Source organism: Leptonotus elevatus, chromosome 2 (assembly GCF_054856555.1).
Source record: "Leptonotus elevatus isolate MCC_2025b chromosome 2, RoL_Lele_1.0, whole genome shotgun sequence".
NCBI classification, from domain to species: domain Eukaryota; kingdom Metazoa; phylum Chordata; class Actinopteri; order Syngnathiformes; family Syngnathidae; genus Leptonotus; species Leptonotus elevatus.
The window spans coordinates 17,831,001-17,853,300 of NC_141240.1; the positions used below are offsets into that span (position 1 = coordinate 17,831,001).

The window sequence follows — 22,300 nt, forward strand, 5'->3', positions numbered from 1 at the left end:
GGTATCGACCCAATACCGATACCTGGTAACAGTACTTGCCCTGCAGTTTCAAAGAAAATGTGCAACAAGAGGGACTGAGACGTTGCACCTACTTTATGATATATGTAAATGCAAAGGGAGCTCTTGATCATTTTTAGTAGAAAATAATACAGTATTGGATTTAGTTATTATTGTATTATTCTCATTTATTAATTGCCATTTCTGTTTTATGTACAGCTCTTTGTCACAGTCGTGGTTGTTGTCAAAGTGCTTAAGAAATAATGTTGAGTTGTGAATTGTATTATAGCAATGTGTGCATGAGAATCTGTTATTGCTCTTTAGTGTCCATATGATAGGCATGACAGTTTGTCAATGAAATGTCAACAAAAACACATTCCAAGGAATGTATGATCTCCAGATGGCACAAGTTTTTACCATTCAAAGCATGCAGCAGCACATTCATCTTTTTATTGATCATGATGGATGGATGGATGAATGCATTGTGTACTGTTGTCACACGTGTCTTGTCTCTCCACATTCTTTATTATTAAAACAATGTAATTACCCAAACACCAATTCAAAGTAAAGGCATACGATTCCCCAAATATAATTAAGATAAAAATGCGTATTTCAGGAAAAAATATATACAGTACCGTATATGACTTGGGGGGGGGAGAGCCCTGGAGCAAAAAACAAAGCAAAACAAAAAACGTTTATTTAAACAGGTGTCTTTTAATGTCGTCACCAAGAAAGCATACCTTCACCATTGCATTAAGTCAGAATTGTGCTAATTTAAATCATCCATTTATGCTCTCTGGGGTGCACCATAACCAAAAGAGAGATTGATATTTTGCACATGTACAAACATGAAAACACGAGTAACATTCATCTTTTTGTATGTGTCGACTGCAGCAGTGGCCTCTCTTGATAAGAGTACGTAAGACCGACGAGGTGGCGACCACCTGTCGTCCTCTGCTCACTGTTGTAGACGTAGTGTGAGATGTATTGTAGACCTGAGTATGTGAATGTTTGTGTAGGACTCGAGATTTCTCTTCAGAGTTGACATTCAGGTTGGTATGTAAGTTCATAGAGTGTGCTTCTTCTATTAGTTTTCCCAGTACATTAGTGGTTTATTATACAGTAGAACCTTTAAGGTGTAACACGGTCTGTTCTTGCGCGTCATCATGCATGGTGGCAGTTCAAGGACTAAGAGCCTGTGGGATTGCAGAGGCACATTTTCTCGAGAAAATGCGGTCAATTGGAGAGTTGTGCAACCTCTGGGATGTTTCCATCACAGAGGTTCTACTGTAGTCGTTTCTTTAAAAGGCCTTCTTGCTTCAAATCTTGCTAGCTAAGTTTGCTTTTTCTCTGACGTTCATGTTTGAGACTTGTTCTGTCATTTCAGACCACAACTGCTCTCTTTCCTTTCCTCGCTTGATGCCAGGCGGTGCTACGCATCCTCCTTCTTTAGGTATATACAATATGTACTTAAGCTCATGCTCCCTGTGATGCAATCTTCAAGTACCTGAACTTTCGATGAACAATGAGAGTGCATGCAGCGAGTCGCTCCTCTCAGTTTGAGTCGGGTGCCAGCTCTGCTTTAAAAGAGGAGTAGATGTCACACACGCCCACCAGCGCAACATCGACCCTTCATGAGCCCAAACCCAGCTCTTCTTAATTAAGTCTGGGAGACCGTGGTTTCCTTTTTTAATTGTCATCTCGAAGGGTTTCCCGCTGCAAGCAGCACTGTTCTCAAACTGCAAGGGGTATCCTATTTGCTTCCGCTAATCCTCTTTTCCTGCCTTCTTTCTCCCTTTTCTGTGCCTGGTGGTGTTTTCCCTCTCCCTCCCTGCTGTATTTTCCTCCCCTCCTCGTTTCTTCCCCCTTTATCAGTTCTAGGCCTGTTGAACATAAGCTCTTACGTGAGCGACACCTATGCCAAAATCAGCTGGACTGCCAGGGAGGAGCAGCAGGACTCGCAGCTTTACGTGGCTTATATGAACAACCGTAAGCTTCTTTCGACAGCTCCGCACTGACAGACGTTTTAGGTGACATTGATACAAATGTATCTAAAATAGGACTTCAACTTTTCCCCATTGCCATTGAATCAAAATGGTACATTTTTAAGTTAGATTATAGGATACAGTGGAACCTCTGAAGATTGAACACAATCATTTTCAGAATGCTGCTTTGTTAATTTCAGTGATTACATTGTTGGAGGGGAATTAGTGAGCTACCCCAAAGAACTTTTTGTGACCCCCCCCCCCCCCCTCCATCTGCCTTCCCCTGCCCCATACAGTGTAGTCTTTTCATGCCAAACTTTATATGTACTTTTAAATTGTATTTATTAAATAAAGCCACTATTCAATGCCATAAAAATAAAACATTAATCAAAATAAGAAAAGCTGTATTAAACGTATGCATATGGTCAAACTACAGTACATCCTGTCAAAGTACTATACTGTACATGCATTCGATGGCCATGCCAAGCAAGCTGACTGCTTTCAAACTTGGTCTAACGTACAACATAAGGGCCCTATTTTCGACCAGCGCACATGCGTTCGGCATAAAAACTGGCACATTTTCATTTTCGTGCCAGGGCAAGTCAAGTTTAATGTGTTAGTGAATTTGGTAGCCCGTGCTACGTTTCACTGGGCATCACATTGGAGGGAGCTGCCGCACCCCTGCCGCACCCATGCCGCATCTGTCACTTTGGTAACAAAAAGTAGACTCGTGTTGGCGCAGGTGGTGTTACTCTATTTTGGTGGATTTGAATGAGTCAAAGGCAGATTCAGCTCTCCGCGGACGTGGGTGGTGGAAGTCCATGTATTTTATTCATAAATACGACAATAGTAGTGAAGGACAATCCACCAGAATCATTGTAGAAATCAATTCATTGAAGGGATTATTGTTATGATCATCCCCTGATCACATGACAGCTATGAGCCAATCTCATCTCTCGGGCCCCAGCGAGTCAATTTCTGCTGCTGCTATGTCAAGCACTGTGTGCGCGTCGTCGACCGCCCTGATTTTAAACGGAATAAGGGGAGCCGCTTTGATTGGCCCGGAGATGGCTAGGTTCCATCCAACAACGAAGCAAATGCACTCTTCTCTCTGCGCTAGTCAAGCAAAATAGCAAAAGAAGCCCACCCATTGTGCCTTACACGCTGAGCTATAATAAATGAACTTTTGCTCTGGCACAGGTTCATTTATTTTTCTTAGTTCAAAATTTTATAAAGCCCAAAAGGAAATATAAATGATCAGTTGCAGTGTCAAACAGTCACTATCATAAAACTTTAAGTACTTTTTGAACATTAACAGTGACACAAGTGTAAAATGATCATTATAATCGTCACAAAGGTCGCAAACGCATGCAATAGTTGACTGAACTGAGTTATCACAGCGGGGTTCAACTTTCGGGGTTCCACTCTAGCAGCATGTCTTTATTTCCTGACTGTTTAAAGGGGAAGTAGTTAACCTTAAACATTTCTTGACAATAATATCCTCACTAGTCTAAACATGACATTCTGATTAATATTACATTTGTGGAATACGAGTTCAGCAGCAAAATCCAGCTGTTTTTATCCCTCTCAGTATCGGCCATTTTGCCACTTGCTGTCGACTGAAGACGACATCACAATTGCTCAGGGCTCAGGCAGTGACCAATCACAGCTCACCTGTTGAAGCTGAGCTGTGATTGGTTGTTACCTGAGCATGTCATTTTCACTCGACAGCAAGAGGCAAAATGGCTGCCTTCTGATATAGATAAAAACTGCTGGATTTTGCTGCTTAACTCATATTCCACTAACGTAATATTAACCAAAATACTCGTAGGACTCCATAGAACTTATTATTGTAAAAAAAATAAAAATTGGGTTGACTTCTCCTTTAAGACTTACTGCTTGTACACTTGTGCTTGGCTTGTGTGTAGGGGACGGTAACTGGCGAATATCGGAAGCGGTAAACACGTCTCAAAGCTTCCACATAATTGACGGGCTCAAACCGGGGATGGTGTACACGGTGCGCCTCATGGCCAAGACTTTGCTCGATAACGCTAGCATTTTCGAAGGCGTTATCCAGACGCAAGTCACAGGTAAGAGGCGACAAACTTGTTTTGTGACGTCAGTAGCGGTTAGTGCCTGATGTTGTTGTCTTCCATTTTGAGCCGGCCCAAGGCAAAAGCAAATAAAGCCATAAGCCTCCTTTGTATTTGACCTTTTTGTCACTTTGCTTCAAGTACTTTTGTTCTGCTGTTAATAATAATTTTAATTTTACTCCATTCTTCATGTTACTGTAAAAAGCTAACCTCGCGAACCAGATTGATATTGGTGATTCACTCGAGGGAGTTTTTCCACATTATCAATCTAGTACTTCACTAGGCAGACCTGTTAGGGAAAGGCGGGACTTGCTGTAAAATACTTCAAGCTGATAGGACAATGCAGCATCTTTGTTTTGTTTTGTTTTGACCAATCAAGGCAACGGATGAGAATCTCATTTTCCGTCTCGTGTTAGGGAATGGGGCAACACAAACATCTTTAAAAGATAAAAATGCACGAAACACCTCTCTCTGTTCAAATTCAACAAAGAAATGGTGAGTAATTCTGCGAGAACAGAATTAATTGCAGCATCCATTCGTCTGTTAGGTTTGTTTGTTTTCCCCCACCATCGCCACTTATTGGTTTCGTCCTGCCTGATTGGTCTGACCTAGGGGTGTGAATTGCGTAGTGCTTGGCGATTCGATCCGTATCACGATTCAATTTGATGCGATTAATCCCGATACAAATCTATAAATCGACTTTTGTGATTTTTTTTTTTTACTCAAATTTATAAAATACTAATCAGTAAACTGTGCATGTACACTGTAAGATTTGTATGAAATTGTATTTATTTACCTGAAACAGTCTTATAAGCCACTGTATTTGACAAACAGGTTGCAGTCTGTTTCATGTTTGAATGGCATTAAAATTAAATATTAAGGCTTAATGTTCCATTAATATAACATTCTTCCATGCTTAAAGTGTGAACCCTAACCCTAAGTAAGACATTTTGTTGAATATTTCCATCAAAAAGTGAAATTGATTCGGCCGCATATTGAATCAATTCGAGAATTGCGCACTGTAATATCGTGATATATTGGCCAATCTACTTTTTTTTAACACCCCAAGTCTGACCTAAAAAAGGTCGGAAAGTATATATATTGATGATGCTGGCAAAGGACATTGACTTGGACTTTGACAACCTTTGTTGTTGTTTGCAGGTGTGGTAGGCCAGGAGAGAAACATATCTACCAAGGGCTGGTTGATTGGGACCATGTGTGCTGTCGTGCTCCTCACGCTCATTGTCCTCACCGTGTGCTTTATGCGGAGAAACCAAGGTGGCAAGTATGCAGGTACGCCGCCGCCTGGGAGACAAGACATGCTCGCCATGGACAAAGGTCAGTTAGTCTTTCACCGGGGTTTGCTCTAGGGTCTCCTGTGTCTTTTTTGGAAGTCAACCAAAATGTTGCTCTGCCTTGATTGATTGACATACATCATCATCATCCACCTTCGTTTGGATGGAAATTACTGTATCTGATCACCTTGTCATCTTTGTTTTGGTTGACCTCCTGAAAGAGTGGGCCTCAACCCTGAAACCCCAAACTCTTTGCATCATGCACGCATGTTGCATGCTTGCTTAATATCATATCAGGTTTGACACCAGTGAATAAAATGATCACAACAGACATAAACTCAATTCTCTGTCCTGAGAATTTAGTAGAATGTGCAGCATTATGTTATACATTTTCGTTTATTGTTCACTTGTTGTTATCACACCCTGACATCCTAATCCATAATTTATTTGAGTAAATGTTTTTATTATAATAGAGGGACATGTGCCCCATGTTTATTATTTAACAACCATTTACTTTTTTTTGCACGTTAATTACATTTTCCGTTACTTCTTATATAAAACATGGGAACAAAATTAATTAGATTAATTATGGTCATATTCCTAAATCACCTATCAAAATGCAATTGTGTTTAATGATAAGAAAAACATACATTTCAATCAATATTTCATTGTTTTGTAAATTTTGTTTGTTGTCTTTGTTAAAAGGAATCCCGACTAATGACAGGTTTGCTCTATATTATTTATTTTATTTACAATAATAATAATGTGCTCAATAAATTGCTTTCTACAATTATTCAGAACGTTCAATGCACACTATTGTCCTATCTATGAATGAAATATGATGGCACAGAATCTGTCTGCCAGCACCTCAATCAAATTCAGCAAAATCACATTACACCACCTGCACCACAACTTAGACCTGCTTTAAGCAGTAGCCTAAAAGTGTAAAATTGTGTTTAATATCAGAAATCCGAACGCAAAGCATGGCTCAGGCTGCCAAATTCCCAATTATGATCATTTGAACGAGGCTTATACTACCCCGAAAATCAAGATTTGCCAGCTTTTACGCCTAGTGCATGTGCATTGTCTATGGAAATAGAACCCAAAGTGTTCAATGTGTCTTTACTGAGCCTGCAGGAAACCTGAATTATGGGGTTAGGATGATTTTCATGAATGAGGAAGCCCTATACTGTATGTGTGTCAATTCTCTACAAAATACATTGCATTGCTTAGTTCCTACTAAATTCTCAGTAGAACCGGCTTTGACAAGCTAGTTACTGCATGTGGAAATGGTTTGCATGCCTGTGTAACGCACTACTTCTGAATAAAAGTCTTGTCAAGGCAGATGAGCCGGTTTCGACTTCTCACCTGTGCTTCTGCACCCGCTGGGCCTCAGTGCTTCCTTGTAGCAGAGCGATACTCATTCTCCTCACATGTGCTTTATTTCCTCACAAGCTGTCTTCTTCCTTGCAACCCACCTCAGCGTGGGTAGCTTTTGACAAGCGTTGAACAATTTCACAAGCACTTTTGGACCTCCCATCTTTGCCCATCCAGTTCTTTATATAAAAACCTTTCTTCTGTTCAGTTCAATTTCAAGGCAAGAATAGATAAAAAAAAGTAAGAGAGAATAGAAGCGCTTTGTGCTAACACTTGATAGAATGTTTACACACGCCATATGTGGTTATCCCCAAAAGCTTTTCACTCCTGTCTTTTGAAACCTAACTCTGGCATGCACTCAAATGCTTTTGTGTGGATTTTTTATTATTTTAGCTTGTATGTTAAGTGGTGCTTTACTCTTTTTGCAAGTATTGCCGGCAGAAAACTAACACAATAATTTATTGCTGTTTCAAGCTATCCTGCAGTGGGCACACATAAGAACCCGAAGGATTGTGTAACATTTTATTGCAGTTGTGCTAATTGTAACTGCTTCACAAACTGTGTCGGCCCATTCTTTTGACAGTGAAAGCGAAGGAAGACCTCCACCCTGACGAGGAGTCACAAGCAATGAATGATGACACCTTCTGTGAATACAGGTGAGCTGCAACATTTGATTTTAAGGAAATGGCTGTTGGTTATTGTGTGGAGAGCCGGCAATGCCCATTTGGCAATAAAGGCAATATCTAAGTTTACCATGGTCTTTAGGGAGCACCACAAAATCAACAAAAACATCTACCGTATTTCAATATAATTTTATTAAAACGAACAAGTTATGTCTGTAGTGTTAACCTCTAAATTGGATAAGCTAACATAGATTGGAATCTCTTCAGTACGGGGAGGGGCTCGTTTATTGATGTGGCACCGAAGAACTTTGTGAACATGTCAAAACGGCAAAAACTATTTTGGGGCACAGGGCAGAAAAAAAGAAAAGCAGAGGAGGGAAAAAAATGAAGAAAGAAAGATTTAAAGATACCGTAATAAAAATTAAGCATCAGTTGTACTGTGCAAGTCATTTAGGAAAGTGTGCTGTTAAGTTGGCGGTCTTTCATTGTTTACTCAAGTTACTCAAATTTCACAATGGATGATAGGCAGGCAACTACTTTTTTCTCTTTTCTTTTATATTTATTTTAGCAGCTATATCAATACTGTGGTATAAAACTGGTAGGCTGGCAGTGATTGAGTTAATAAAATAAATGCGAATGTAACTCTCTGATGGATACGAGCACCATATAATATCACACCTTTTTGGGCCACAATGGGTATGGCCGGCTCTGATTGTGTGTAATGAAAAAGCTACTTATTGGACACACTTTCATTTTCTTTCACTGTCATTTCTTTCTTCCCAACCTAAAAAGCAAACCGTCCGTTCATGAGCTTTACGAGGACGAGCCTAGAAGACACTTTTCAACTTTCCGTCATGAAATTGGCTAGGTAATCACACGGTGTAGATCAGACTAGTTGGACTAGGACCCAATAGACGTTTTGTGCTCCCTTTAGTCAGATACAGATCATATAAATTGGTTGTAGTTTGTGTATTGCTTGTGGCATCAGTAGTTTATTGCAGTGCTTTAGAATGTGCATGTATGTGTTTGTGTGCCTCTTACTTCATGTGGTATCATTCACACTAAATATAAACAGTGCTTTCAGAATGTATTCACAGCCTTTCACTTTTTCCACCTTTTGTGTTATGGCCTCAATCCAAACACAACACCTAAACCTAACACCCCATGCAACGCCCCATAATGACAACGTAAAAAATGGGGGGTGGGTGTTCAAGCTTAAAAGTTTTTTGTTTTGCGCAGTTAAAATAGTAAACTATGAGATCACATAAGTATTCACAACCTTTGCTCTAGCCTTTGTTGGTGCACCTTTGGCAGTAATTTCACCTCAAGTCTTATTGAATATGACGCCACAACTATTTTTGGGCGGTTTCGCTCATTCTTCTTTGCAGTAGCTCTCAAGCTCCATCAGGTTGGATGGGGAATTTTGAAAAAAAAAAAATAAAAAAATAAAAAAAATAACCACTCCTCATTTCCGTCAGTCGGTAGGCTTTTTTTGTATTTATATCGTGCCTAAGTAAGTTCGGTTTAAGAAGTGCAGTCCACATGTATACATCCATATAGTATCTTTGCTGCAGGAAGAATGAAAAGTTTCAACGATAAAGCCACAGATTTGTTTGCATTTTTGTTGTCATCTATTTTTGATTTGACCCCATACTTGGTGGAATTTTGTGACTTTGTCGTAGTAAATGCTTAAAAGACTGCAAGACAAAATGTTTTGTAAGTTAACAACTTTAACTAAATGTTTTGTAAGTTAACAACTTTAATAGTTGATCAATCAACTTTTATATTAATCGGTGCGTTTATTTGTTATTTATTTTAGTGTAATCCTAACCTATAAAACCAAAACATTGATGTATAATCAATCAATCAATCAATCAATGATAAATCTTTTAAATCATTTTTTAAATGTAAATACATTTTATTGCTAGATTTTGTTAGAAAATAAATAGGAAGCGGACCTTGAAAAATAATTGCATATCAAATCACAATTGCAATACTGAGGGAAAAAAATGCAATTAGATGATTTTTTTCTGAATTGTTCAGACGGAGTTCTAACTACCACAACATCAATGTTAGTTTTGCTAGCTCTGGTGTTTTACATTTTGTGTTAGCAGTAAGCACTTTTGTAAGTTATGTGCTTTGGTTCAGTACAATTCTCTTCAAATTATGTTTCAACCTGAGAATGGCAATAACCAAGAATGCCTTTGACCTCATTTATGAAGAATTGCTTGCCAGCTGCTACTTGTCATCGCATTCACTACACATTGGCTGAGTGACGACACGTACTTCGAAAACCTCATAAATTTGGTCACTTGTAAGACTTGGTGCTGCTGTACACTCACAAGAGTGAAATCCTACTTCACTGACATTGTCATTCAAATCTGTGTGAAGCCAGAGCTTTTGTTACAGCTCTTGTATTGGCTTTCGGGACACTGTGTTGCTTCAGTAAACCTAATATTTTGAGCAGTAAGTGCATATCCACTCTTTTGTACGAAGGTCATTTTCCATAACTGCAGCGCCATCAATTCTGCCATTCTATGTGGTGGCATGGTCATCTGTGTGCAAGGAGCAAGTCTGATAGAGAGGGGGGGAAATGAGTAAATTCCTCGATCTTTCAGCATCTCCTCTTTCAGCACCAGAGACAGCGCCATTTGATTGTCAATACACAGCCCAGTGAGGCCACTTTATTTTTCAAAGTCATGGGCTGGGGTCAGAGATCTTAACCTGTGCAGTCCACAGGCATAAAAGGATCAATGAGTCACGCAGACCTAAATCACATATCCAAGTGCAAAAGCCTTCCGCAGCAGCACTCTCTCTGCCACACGGGGCTAGAGATGGGTGGGCAGAGGGTTAACATGGCAGATGCATTGGATGATTTGGTGGTATTCAGCTTTGTGTGGGAGCAAAGTTGAATTCCAGTTGGGAAAGAAAATGCTGTAAGCAGTCCACCTAATGGAAAAATACACTCTTTAACGGGCACTTACTGTGGATTGAAATTTCAACTTGTTACAATATTTGGATGTCTGAATAACAGGGATCAACAACCTTTTTGAAACTGAGTTACTTCTTGGTTACTCATTTATGTGAAGTGCTACCAGTTTGAGACACTTCTGAAATAACACATTTACTCAAATTATCCTTAATAATGTTATACACAGTATGATATTATTAACTTGTGAAGGCACTGACTGTGTTAATAGTTTCTCACAAAACCTAAATCAATATGCAACAATTTATTTTTATTATATTATTATTTATTTTTAAGTAAAAAATAAAATAAAATCACGTGTACAACATTCCTTAGAAATCACAATGTTCCAACACTGGCGAGCTATTTTTAGAGCAGGCCACTCATATGATCCTTGGAGGGCCTACCTGTTGCCCGCAGGCACCATGTTGATGACCTCAGCTGTATAATACGACATATGTAAGCAATGTTTTCAGATGAATCTTTTCTTTACTAATTGGTTGGAAGCAATCACAATTTGTACTGGCACTGTTCACGCCAGTGTGAGCTAAAATGTACATATCCGGGTCACTGCACCATTTGAAAAGTTTGAGCAAAGTTTCACCGGTCCTTTTATCTTTAAAGCTGCATTAAGCAAGTTTAAATGTTAAAATTGCAGATTTTTACACATCTGTATGCAGAAGTGATGCCCTAATGTGTAGAACAAGTCCTAATGTGTTTACAACAACTGCGTCGATAAGCCTATAAAGCTCTTCTAAATAGAGGCAATCAGGGCGAAAACGCTAAGAATGTGACGTCATGCGCGCTCCCGTCTCCGGGTAGTTTACAATTCTTTTATTTTTTTCACTTCCGTTTTAATTTTCTTTTCTTGATTTGAAATGCTCAAAAAATTAAATAAAATGAAATAAAAATAAAAGTTTCCACTTCTGTGCCATAACGCGTAGAAGAAGAAGTGCTCACCCTGAGACACTTGGAATGAATTGCTGGAATGCTCAAAAAATCTAATCAAATACAATTAAAATTAAAGTTTCCACTTCTGCGCCATAACGCGTAGAAGAAGAAGTGCTCACCCGGAGACACTTGGGATAAACAACTGCAAGTCCAAGCTTTTACATTGATGAATATGGAATCTGCCGGGAGTAAGAAAAGGACGCGTTCGAGCACAGCTGGAACACCGGCACGGACCACCAAAATAAGAAGAAAGGAGAAGTTTTATCCAGTGCGACAAAACAAGCCAAAATATAGTCTCAAAGGAGCAGACAGAGGACTCGTGTAAACATCGGAGCAGTGACAGTGATGCCCAATTCACACTGACTGCGGAACGGACGCGGTGCGTTTTCCGTACGGCCGCCGCAAGGAATAGAAAGCATTCGAGTCTGCGTGTCAATTCACACAATGCGGTGCGGAAGGGATGCGGCGCTGCGGAAAATTTCCGCAAGCGTTCCGCATGTGGCGTCCCGCATGTGGCGTCCGGAAAAAATAGAACGCTGGTACACACGAGCCGGACAGGAAGTCGAGCGTCGGCATCAAGGTAGATCCAGTATATTCTATATTTGCGAAGTCATTTTTGGGGGGAAGGAAACTAGCTAACTACATACTATAACATGAGTCGGCCATTTAAGACTAAAAAACGAGCTCAGAATAAATTAAACATGACAAAATAACACTATTTAAACACAAAACGTACTTACCCATTGTAGAAGAGCAGTCACAGAAGTAGAAGTCACAGAAATAATGTCCAAAAGCATATCGACGTGACAACAGGCAAGTGCGGCTAATGTTTACAAATAGGACTCTATATACACGGTTGTTATCGCATTCACTCAACTCTCCAGCGTAAACCCCCGTGATCTTGTGGTCTGGCGGGTGCTGATTTCCGGACACGTACAGCTCACGCAATGCACGCGGTGTGAATTGCAGTCCGTGCGGCGGCCGTACGGAAAACGCACCGCGGCCGTTCCGCAGTCAGTGTAAAGCATGACAATTTGATTCCTTTCTACTGAGAAGGTAAGATATGATAACAACTATACGTCAAAGTAAGATGTAAACAATAATGATGACAAATGAAGGTGGAAATCAAAAGCTAATATTGCTTATTAGCCTTGTAAATGTGATCTGTTGTCTGCATTCTGGTGTCCGAGTGTTTAGTGTACACATCGCACGTCTCCCGGGGGAGAAGGGACTCATAGCTACGTGTTGTTGTTGTTAGCTCATGTGCTAGTTTCTTGTTTCCAGCGTCGGCCGCGGCCAACAGTAACTCTTAGCCGTTTATGTGAAGACAAATAAAAAGGTGAGATTACCAACCACATCTGCTGCTGGTAGCAGTTTTGTGAGACGTCACAGTATTGTTCGCAACTTTAGCGTCTTTCCAATAAACTGTTTATATAAACAGAACAGACACATGTTTCCAATGTGTTGAAGAATATGTTTGAAATAAAGACTTCATTTTTAGTTGCTTGATTTGAAGTATCATGAGGAACAAATGAATTTGAGTTTGATCTACAGTATCATGGCTTAAAATATTACTAGATCATTTATTCATTATTTATTCAGAACTGCTCTATCATTGTCTATTATTATCTTTCTATCATTCTATCAGTTGAAATCATCTTTGCTAGTCTGTAAATAGTGGCCTCTTGCCAGAGTTGTTTCTGTTCGCTCGTTTTCGTACAGGCCTGTGCAGCTCATGCACGAGCATCATGGAGGCTGCATTTACACTTTAGTCCAGAGGTGGCAGGCCGTGTGTAAAAAATAAAATAAAAAATAAAATAAAAAAAAAAGTTTCAAAGTCCTTAAGGCAGCTTTAATGCTCACAATATTACCCTAACATTAAATGCCATTAGACTGTATATTATGCCAGACAGATCAAATACACAGCTGTGCAGCCTTTTTGGGCCAAAAGCTGAAGAAAATCTAACCTCACGCCCATGATTCCTGGTTTTATACTCTCTTGGCCATCCCCCAAACAGGGAGGCGACTCGAGCGACTGCCGAGACTATGTGACAATGTGTGACTTCACAATCTTAACTGAATTCAACTAATGTGGGCAAAAAGCGTCATATAGAAAAGAAGCCAAGTAAACGCAAGAGAAAGGTCAACATAACGGCCTAGCTCAAGCCTCAAGTCATCTATTGTATCTAATTATATGCACCAAAGACGCCTAATCTAACAACTCATCAACTTGCATTTCAGCATAATATCAAACACACGTGACCATTTTAACTGTATTTATATTTTAGCCATGCGGGGAGTTGCTATCTGCTGGTTACTGCCGAGTACTGTAGTGTAGATGTTCCATTACCATGACGACCAAGTGCAGAACTAGGGTAGAGCCCAGTGTGTGAAGAAAAAAGCCAGCTCACATAAATATTCAATTCGATTTTCACTCGCTCGTGGGGGCAATGTTTCATCACCAAACCACTGAATTATACTTCACAATTTGTGTCGCCGATCCATGCATACGGCGCAGGCAGCGGACACCTCACCAATTATACCCTAATGCTTCCGCCGCCCCTATGTTGACAACTTGGCAAGCATTTCAGTATGTTCCTGCTACACTGATCATGCTGCTGGCTAATGCTGATTCATGCTAACCCTGCAGCTCTGTTTACCTTTTTGCTTTGGAATAATAGTGCTTCAATGTGCTTGAAAATGGCAGATATTTTCCATTAGGAGCAGAACAGACATATTTTCGGAAATAGGCAGCGAGGAAAAGTTTATTGGTGGTTTAAGTTCACACTATGCCAAAAGGAAACTTTTTAAGAATGAATACGTTTCTAAAGTGTCATTGTTCGTTGGTGTTTTTTGCTGCCGGTTCTGTGCTGACAGAAAGGAGAATCGATTGAGTCCCGTTTTGCTTGAGATGACAATGACGTGTTTGTTTGTACACACACAAAAAAAATCCCCTAAAATAGCCCTTCCTGCCTTCTCAACCTAGTGAGTCACAATTGCACGCTGGCTGCCAATTGTATTCTCGTGACGCTTGCCAAGACAATAATTCAACAGGAAGAAACGTGTTGTCTTGGATGTCTTCAAACTCTTCATGCGCTGTAGCTCCGAGATGTGATAAGGTTTCTCTGCAGCCCCGAAGCAATTTGTGGGCATGAAGGCGATGCTGGCCAATAGCTCTGACTCACTCACTGCTGTGCACACGCTGACATGGCTCAAACACACTTTGGGTTGCTTTAGATATTATTTTCATCTCCGAGGTTTCACCAAGACGGAGGTTATTGTATGACACCAACACCATTGAGTAGTAATAATATTCCCTGTGAAGGATGGCAACACATTGGATTTGGACCGAGTCCACTTCAGCCATCTCTGTCACATCTACAAAGCTTCCTATAGTCAGCTGACTTGATATCTTCTTATTTCGACATTATTGGATTACGGTTTAGCTGTAGCGGTTTTCCTCAATCCTTCAGTGTATAAATCAAAATGGCAAAATCCAGACACATGTAGGATAGGATGTGGCATCTATGACAGTGCTTGTTCGATATTGGATCATTCTGTCTAGGTGGAGTCATGGTGAAGAAGAAATACTATTCGCCAAATAGCTAAAAGTGTTTAAAAGAGGTGATGTTACATGTTGGTTTTCAAACACGCAACAAAGTGCCTTCATTATAAAAACAGTATTTATTCCAAATGATGACGACTTACCCTTTGCATAATGTTGAAGGTTTGAATATAAATATTTATTCAATCCAGCATATTGCTGGAGGGGAGTGTTGGGAATTGAGTGGAGAAGTGAGGCTACTGCTATCTGTTTAGAATGCCTCTCATGCTTGGTTTCATGAAGCGGTTCTGACTGCCATCCCCCCAGAGTGCCCTTAGCCTGGCTATGATGTTGTTTCCCCGGCTTTAAAGCAGTGGCCTCTCTTATGCCCTTTGAGTCTCTGAAGGCAATAAGCCACCTACTGCTTTGCCACGTGTCCGGAGAGCTGACAAGTGGTAATTATGCTTCAGAGGATTTCTCTTAGGAGACAGCCCTCTGCTGCTTTGCCCTGCTGTCCCGTGCACGAACAGCAGGTGTCATGGCTCAGGGTCTGCTTGCAGCCATGAGGGGGATTCTATTTTTTGGTTTTTCTTTTACCTTCAGCTAGTTTCCTGATTTCATTAAGGAGAGTTTTCCAAAAATGACTTCATTCATGGGCATGTTGTTTGCCCGTGTTTTCACATTGAGTGACGTTCAATCTCTTTTGTCAAATACAATCCTTCTCAGAATGTCTGCCAGAAGGTCTCCCATTTTGTTACATTAATAGAACACATACATTATTGATACTGTTCCATTCAAAAGAGAAAAACTGACAATGGTCACTTAAATAACTGGAAACTGGGCTCTAGCTCCCCAGTGATTTGAACAGGATAGACAATGGATGGATGGATGATAAAAGTAATCATTAATTTAAAAATATTAGAGATGTTCGATACCATTGTTTTCAGACCGATTACCAGTATAAGTACTTAACTCTTGAGTAGTCACCAAGACCAGTACCACTAGGTACTTTTGATACATACAATTAATTAACCATAAAATCTCTCCCCTTAGTGTGATACTACCTAAAACAACTAGTTTAAAAAATGTGATGTGTGAAAACACTGAAACTTAAGACAGCCACATCTTCCTCCTTGAACCTGATGTTTCTGTGCTACCCTGGAACCAAGTCACAACAGGTCAATGGTTAGACAAAAGTAATTACTGTGGGCCCGGTGATGTGCCTCCACTCCATCACCCAGTTTCTTGTGGCGGGGGCCACAGGAAAGCTTTGTTGCACCAGCAGCTGAGGCCAACTTAGACCGAATATCCCGAAGGAGCTGAGACTCAAAAGCATTGAATTTTATTTTATTTTTTTTTCTTGCCAGCTTTTTTTTTTTCATACTAGTGCATTCAAAGTCACTGTGGGCGGGCAGCGGCGTCTGTGGCATTACACCGCTCTTTGATAAGGCATTACACCGCTCTTTGATAACAGCCACTTATCTTCTCCGGCAACAATCATCAGCCAAAGGAGGTTTGATAAGAGTTGAAATGTGGACCGCATGTGGCCTGCATGGTAAAACTGCCTAATGGAATCGAAGAGAAAAGGCAAGATAAGGTTGCTTATTAAAAGTCCACATGAAGGAGACCTCCTTTGAAATCTTGATGTGCGTCTTTGTGCTCAAAATGTGTTGGACAAAGACATTGCACTATAGTGTGCCACAATTGCTTCTGAAAGTACTTTATGTGAATAGTCAATCTTAGTGGCTGCTAAGGATGGTTGTCAGTAATGAAAAATATCAGAAATGTGTTAAAAAAAAAAAGGAAAAAAAAGGTTTTTGTCTTAAATGTTTCTGTTTAAAGTACTACTGATTATCACACCAGACCCAATACCAAACTTTCCACATTTGGATGATGAGCTACTTACAAATAGACCTACATAATTACAGTAATAACAATTTAAAAGTCAATTTTGTGATTTTTGTTTTTGTTTTTTTAAATGCTCATTCTGTTTCTGTGTGAAATCATCACTGTGCACCGTGCACAGTGCTACTTGTTGCATTACTGTCTAATAGTATTGACCTCATGCATTTGGGCTTTTAATAATAAATAGGATTTAAGTAGCACTTTTCATGATCACAAAAGCAGTTTACATTGCTTCAAATCTCTTTTTCTTCATTTTTCTCAAGATGCGGCACCTCCTTAAAAGTCCTCAAGGGAAGATACAACTCTCACTGATAAATAGCATCCACCTCTGCACATAACTGCTTTGTGTTGTGAATACTAAATCAAAGTAGGGAGAGCGGTTTCGGGAATTAGAAAGCAGGACAGCGGGGAGAAATATCCTGTTTTGAGGTGACCTCCTGTCTCGTCGTGAGACACCAGCGAAGTTGGCCAGTTGCCTGCTCTTAAATTGGCATCTAATCTCCTCGGCCCTGGTGTGCGCCTTTTGGGAATACCGGGAATGACAGGCTGTTTGTCTGGGATTGTATATGCCCCCACCTTCTCTCTACCACCCTCCTTCCTTATTCCTCTCCCTTTCTCAATCACCAACCTTCCTCACTCACACACACACACACACACACGTCTTTTTTTTTTTTTTTTAAGTATTTGGAATGGGCTAGACTCTTGCAATTTCCATCACAGGCTCTAAAGAGATTTGAAATTGCCTTTGGTCCTGGAGCCTTGGCAATTAGCAATTAGTGAAGTGATTGTAGCAAGCCCTTGCCCGCCTCCCTTTGCGCCTTGCAGCCACTGCATCTGCACCCTGCTCGCAACCCGTAGTGACACATTGAAACCAGAAGAACTTGCCTTGTGAGCGTGAGTGCCAAATATTTGATAGTCTGTACACGATTTGCGTTTTCAGCATTTTTGCTGTGTGTGACGTGTGATTGCTTATAGAGTAAAGAAGTCTCCGTGGGTCATACGTGAAGCTTGCCCTGTTGTGCTCTACGATGTCTTTGTTTATGCATTGCACCACTGACCCTGCTCTGTTGTTGACGGCAGTGACAGTGATGAAAAGCCACTGAGGGGCAGCTTGTGTTCCCTGAATGGCGATGATGCGGTCGGAGACGGCGTCAGCAGAGACAGCCTGGTCGACTACGCAGACGGCGGGGGTGAATTCAGCGAGGACGGCTCCTTTATTGGGGAATATTCAGGACACAAACAAGGAGGATCTGTCACCGAGCCCAATGGATTCGGCCCAGTCACTGCATAATGTCAAGCTTCCTTTCACAATCCGACAAGAATTGCTGTATATTAGGCTTTCACACTACATATAGCACACATAGCCGAAATATGAAGCAATAGAAATGTATTTTTTAACTAATTTTGCCAAGATACTTTTTTTGTACATATTGTGAGACAATGAACTGAATGATTGGATTGAGGTTTTTATTATGATAATTAAAAAAAAAACTTTTTTACTACTCAATTACATTCTGTTGATATGTTGTTTTTGCATGGTGATCGGAACCAACACAGATTGACATGTATGATCAAATACATTACTTCTATAATCTATCTCAATAAGGACTGTATGTCAATGTATAACACTACAGTATCGCAACACAAGTTCGAATTTTGAATCCTTGGGGGGGGGGGGGGTCTAGGGTTGAATTTGGTAACTAAGGAAAATATACATAGGTTATACTCTCCCTGGTTATCTTTTCAGTGAAAGGCTAAGGTTTTACTCATTAGTGGTTTGTCAGTGTGACCTGAAAGCTCCTTCTCAACACACCGGCTCCTCCAAGATAAGGTAACCTTTTTGTCTGGAAACCCCACATAGATATTTATACATTGGTTTGCACAAAACGCGGTCTTGACATTTCCCTGATTACACAGAGTACATTTATTAGCTGCCCAATTACAAATACAAAGAGTTTGTACAAATAATGTTGCACAAATATTACAAATAACTACTGCTACTTTTTTTTTTTTTAATATAGGCCTACGGGACTGAATATCTCGTGTGGTGTAAAAATCAAATATGTGTACAGTAGTGTGAATTGAATTTCCCCTTGAGGGATTGTAATGTAATGAGTATAATAAATTAATATTAAACTAAAACATTTATATATATATATATATATATATATATATATAGAACCAAACAAATGAATCTCAGATTCAATTAGCCTCTCAGAAAGCTGCTAAAATTACATTATGTGATGTTATTGTCATTTTATGTCTGTTATTTATTTATGAGCTTTATGTTAATTATGTTAAGAAACCAATTACATTATTATCATTTTCTTCAACCAAGAAACTTTGAATTGGTGATCTTGAAAATGTTGCTTTTGTTATTATTTGTTTACCTTATACTTGTACAATATAAATAAGTTTGCAAATAATTATAATCAGCCAGTTCTATGTACCAAATGATGTAAGGGACATACAGGGAGAAACCTAGTAGCTACAATCTCCCCAAAGGTCAAACATTCAAATCCAGAAATCCTTTTTTCATCACCATTGACCTCTCTTTAGTATTCACATACATAATGCATATTGCTCAAATATTAATCAAGGATATACTTTACATGATTCCAATGAAATAAAGCGTTAAATATTTAATTGGCTTGAAGCTCTTTTTCTTTAGCTGTTCAGGACTTATAAGTGAAACAAACTAAACTGGTGTAAAATGAGGTTGAGTTGTTGTTGATGGTGGTGTATTTTTTTATTTTTTGGGCTTTTCACGTAGTGCACAGCAAATGCAGATTTTGAACTGACTGGATCACACGTAGCCTTATAAAAAAAGGTAGCTCTGACATTGTCAATCTTTACTGATGCATCTCCCATGGCACCAATTATCACAGTGCCTTTGTACTCTAGAAATATACATTACCCTTTGATGCGGGGATAACAATAACAGAAAAATACCCAACTAACAAAGATGATTGACTCATCAATGTTCTGAAACTAAACTTCATCCAACCAAAATATATTTTTAAATGCCACAGCTGTCGAGCGCAACACTTTTTATATTGTACATGTTTGTGCTTGTCGCTAGGCAGAGTTCATAGTCTTCAATCGTTAAAAAATAAATAAATACGTAGGGGTTTAAGATGTTAGTCCAACTGACACACGTTAAGGACATTACAACAAAAACAACAGAACACAATGGTAATGTTGATCTGTATTAAATATAGAATATGTATTCTCCCAAAACAGAAAAGAGGCTAACATTTTTACAAATTACTCACAATTGGGGCCTGTTTGATGTGATTTGACTACCAGTTTAAGTCATTTTATTCAGCCTGCAGCATCTTCCGTGTTTATGTTGACAGTTTTCCCTTCTCACAGCTGTAAAAGTCTGTCTATAGTCTGCTGATTCAAAACACTCAAAGCAGACCTGTAAAACATTCGCTGGCTCATGGCAAGATAAAGGTCATATAAAGCGATAATCCCGGTATTGTCAGGGATGACGCCTTCATCCGTTTCAAAATTGCTTTCTCTCCACCAGATGCTAAAACCCCAGAACAACAACAAACCATTATGCCGGTCAAAGCTGCCATGAGGGTCAAACAAAAGTGCTTTTTTTTTATGTGGGGACACGCAGGTGACCTTTTCACAAGCCCTGCTTGGGAAAGAGCTTGGATCAAAATGTAAACATCAGTTTGATTGTTGCATTCAATATTGTAGCTTTGGGGAGTCAGGGGGATGGTTACAGGTTTTTAGTTTGAGCTTCAGGAGCTTTGCTGCAACTGTTGGACTCCACTGGGCATAAGACTAACAGAAGTAGAGTGAAAGGACCTCAATCAGCTGAGAGGATTCAGAAGTGAAGCAAAATTAACAACATTGCTGCTCGAAGGTACGTTTATCACCTCTTTTTAATTTCCAATGGGGTACCGCACGTTATATGTCACCACACTTAATTAATATTCATGAGGCTAGCGAGGGGATCAAACTCGGCGGACCAGTCATACTAGACGGATGTAAACAGTCTACTCGCGAGATGTTTACTGCGCTAAATCTACTAATTCTGTCCGAGAATGATATCCCTGGTGCCAAATTCACTGGTATAAACGTCGGAGAACATACTAATGTTCAATCTTTGATAGCTGTGGGGGGGTGAACGTTTTATTGCTTATTTTTGTGTGTGTAGCGATCGATATTCTACTCGGAAATTCTTGGACACAACCAACAACACTCGCTATACCTCAATTCTTTCAATTATAATATAATTTCCGCTTATAAACCTGTTTCCTTAATTCAAAAAAGGCCCTACAGATAAAATTTCATACATCTCACAGCTGCACAAAAGGCAAAAAAACAAAAAAAAAAACAGGCGGTAAGCAAGACAACAGTGGCAACGCCATTTGAGCATATTTCTTTCTAAAATAAAAATAAAATAAAGACAATCGCTTACCTCTTCGGGATGGCGGTAGCCGGCAAGCCAGCAAGGGCAGGATTGTCATCTGTAGGAACATGCATGGCCCACAACAAAATGTTTACTACATATGAAGGTTTTAAGTCTTCACTTCGCTGGGGTTAAACTGCTCTTTTGGAGGTCCGCACATTTATCCCTCTGAATTTTTGGCTTCGGGAAACGGATAAAGAATACATCCTTCGTATGTGGTCGGTCGTAGTGTCTGGAGTCGTTTCTGCAAGTTCCATAACAGCTGTGTTTACTCTGCATGTTTTTCCCCCAGAGATAAACGCGAACAAAACAACCACTTCTAGCATGGCTTGTCAACGAGCCGGCTTCTTTTTGACCTCCTTCCGGTTCAAGCTGCTGAAGTCACGTGGCCTTGCGGTCTAGAAATAGCATCCGTGCAGTACCCCATTGCTTGTGCATTTAACAACAACAAAAACAGCATTTTCCGGCGCCAATGCTAGCTTATTTGTGCTAATCCTGCTATTTTGATAAAGCTGTACATTTTTTACTGTGACGATTTATTGCAATTTCATAAGTGAGGTAACGTTCAAATCGTGCTAGCAGTCTTAAAATGTTAACCCATCCCCCATGCAAATGTGGTTGCAAGCCCTGAAAAAATCTTACAAAACTCAATAATGGCCCATTAAACCTTAACCTCCATGATCTTATTTGTTCTTTTACATCCAATGTGCTGATTGAGATGTGACTAAATACTGGATATGTGCTGGGTTATGGGGTGGTCCAAATAGTAATAGACTCACCCTGGGCGCTGGCAACCCGCGGCACGCCACAGGTTGCACACACAAACCCATAGATCGCGGTTTAAAGCAGATCACCCCCTCTTTTTCAGTCAATTTGACCATTGGCGATATTTAGGCTAAGTGCCTTGGAAATTGCCTGTTGGGAAGAAATCAATAACATGTTTATCCCAACACCCAGAGCCAGGAAACGGTGCACTCATCTGATTCCACCTCACACGTGCACACAAATTCAGCATTCACAAACGTCAGTTCACAATAGGACTGTCCGGTGAAGAGGATGGCGAGTGAGCGTCACAAACATGAACGTCTCATCCATAATGTACACTGTCGGGTGGGTTCAAGGCAAGGGTA

At 40.0% G+C, this 22,300-nt stretch overlaps 1 protein-coding gene across 13 annotated transcripts in view; it reads left to right on the forward strand.

The window, feature by feature from the left end:
- Positions 1–18,245, forward strand: part of chl1a (cell adhesion molecule L1-like a) — a 48,079-nt gene extending 29,834 nt beyond the window's left edge. For 2 of the 13 annotated variants that reach the window (XM_086067963.1, XM_086067966.1), the window contains 7 exons: positions 892–912; positions 1,385–1,450; positions 1,873–1,986; positions 3,911–4,072; positions 5,237–5,413; positions 7,331–7,403; positions 17,819–18,245. In XM_086067963.1, coding sequence (XP_085924089.1) covers positions 892–912; positions 1,385–1,450; positions 1,873–1,986; positions 3,911–4,072; positions 5,237–5,413; positions 7,331–7,403; positions 17,819–18,029 — 824 coding nt within the window. In that variant the 3' untranslated portion in view covers positions 18,030–18,245. Of the gene's footprint in view, positions 1–891; positions 913–1,384; positions 1,451–1,872; positions 1,987–3,910; positions 4,073–5,236; positions 5,414–7,330; positions 7,404–8,162; positions 8,239–17,818 lie in introns of all 13 variants that reach the window. The other 11 variants (XM_086067967.1, XM_086067976.1, XM_086067973.1 and 8 more) reach the window with 9 other exon arrangements.
- The last annotated feature ends 4,055 nt before the right edge of the window (positions 18,246–22,300 follow it).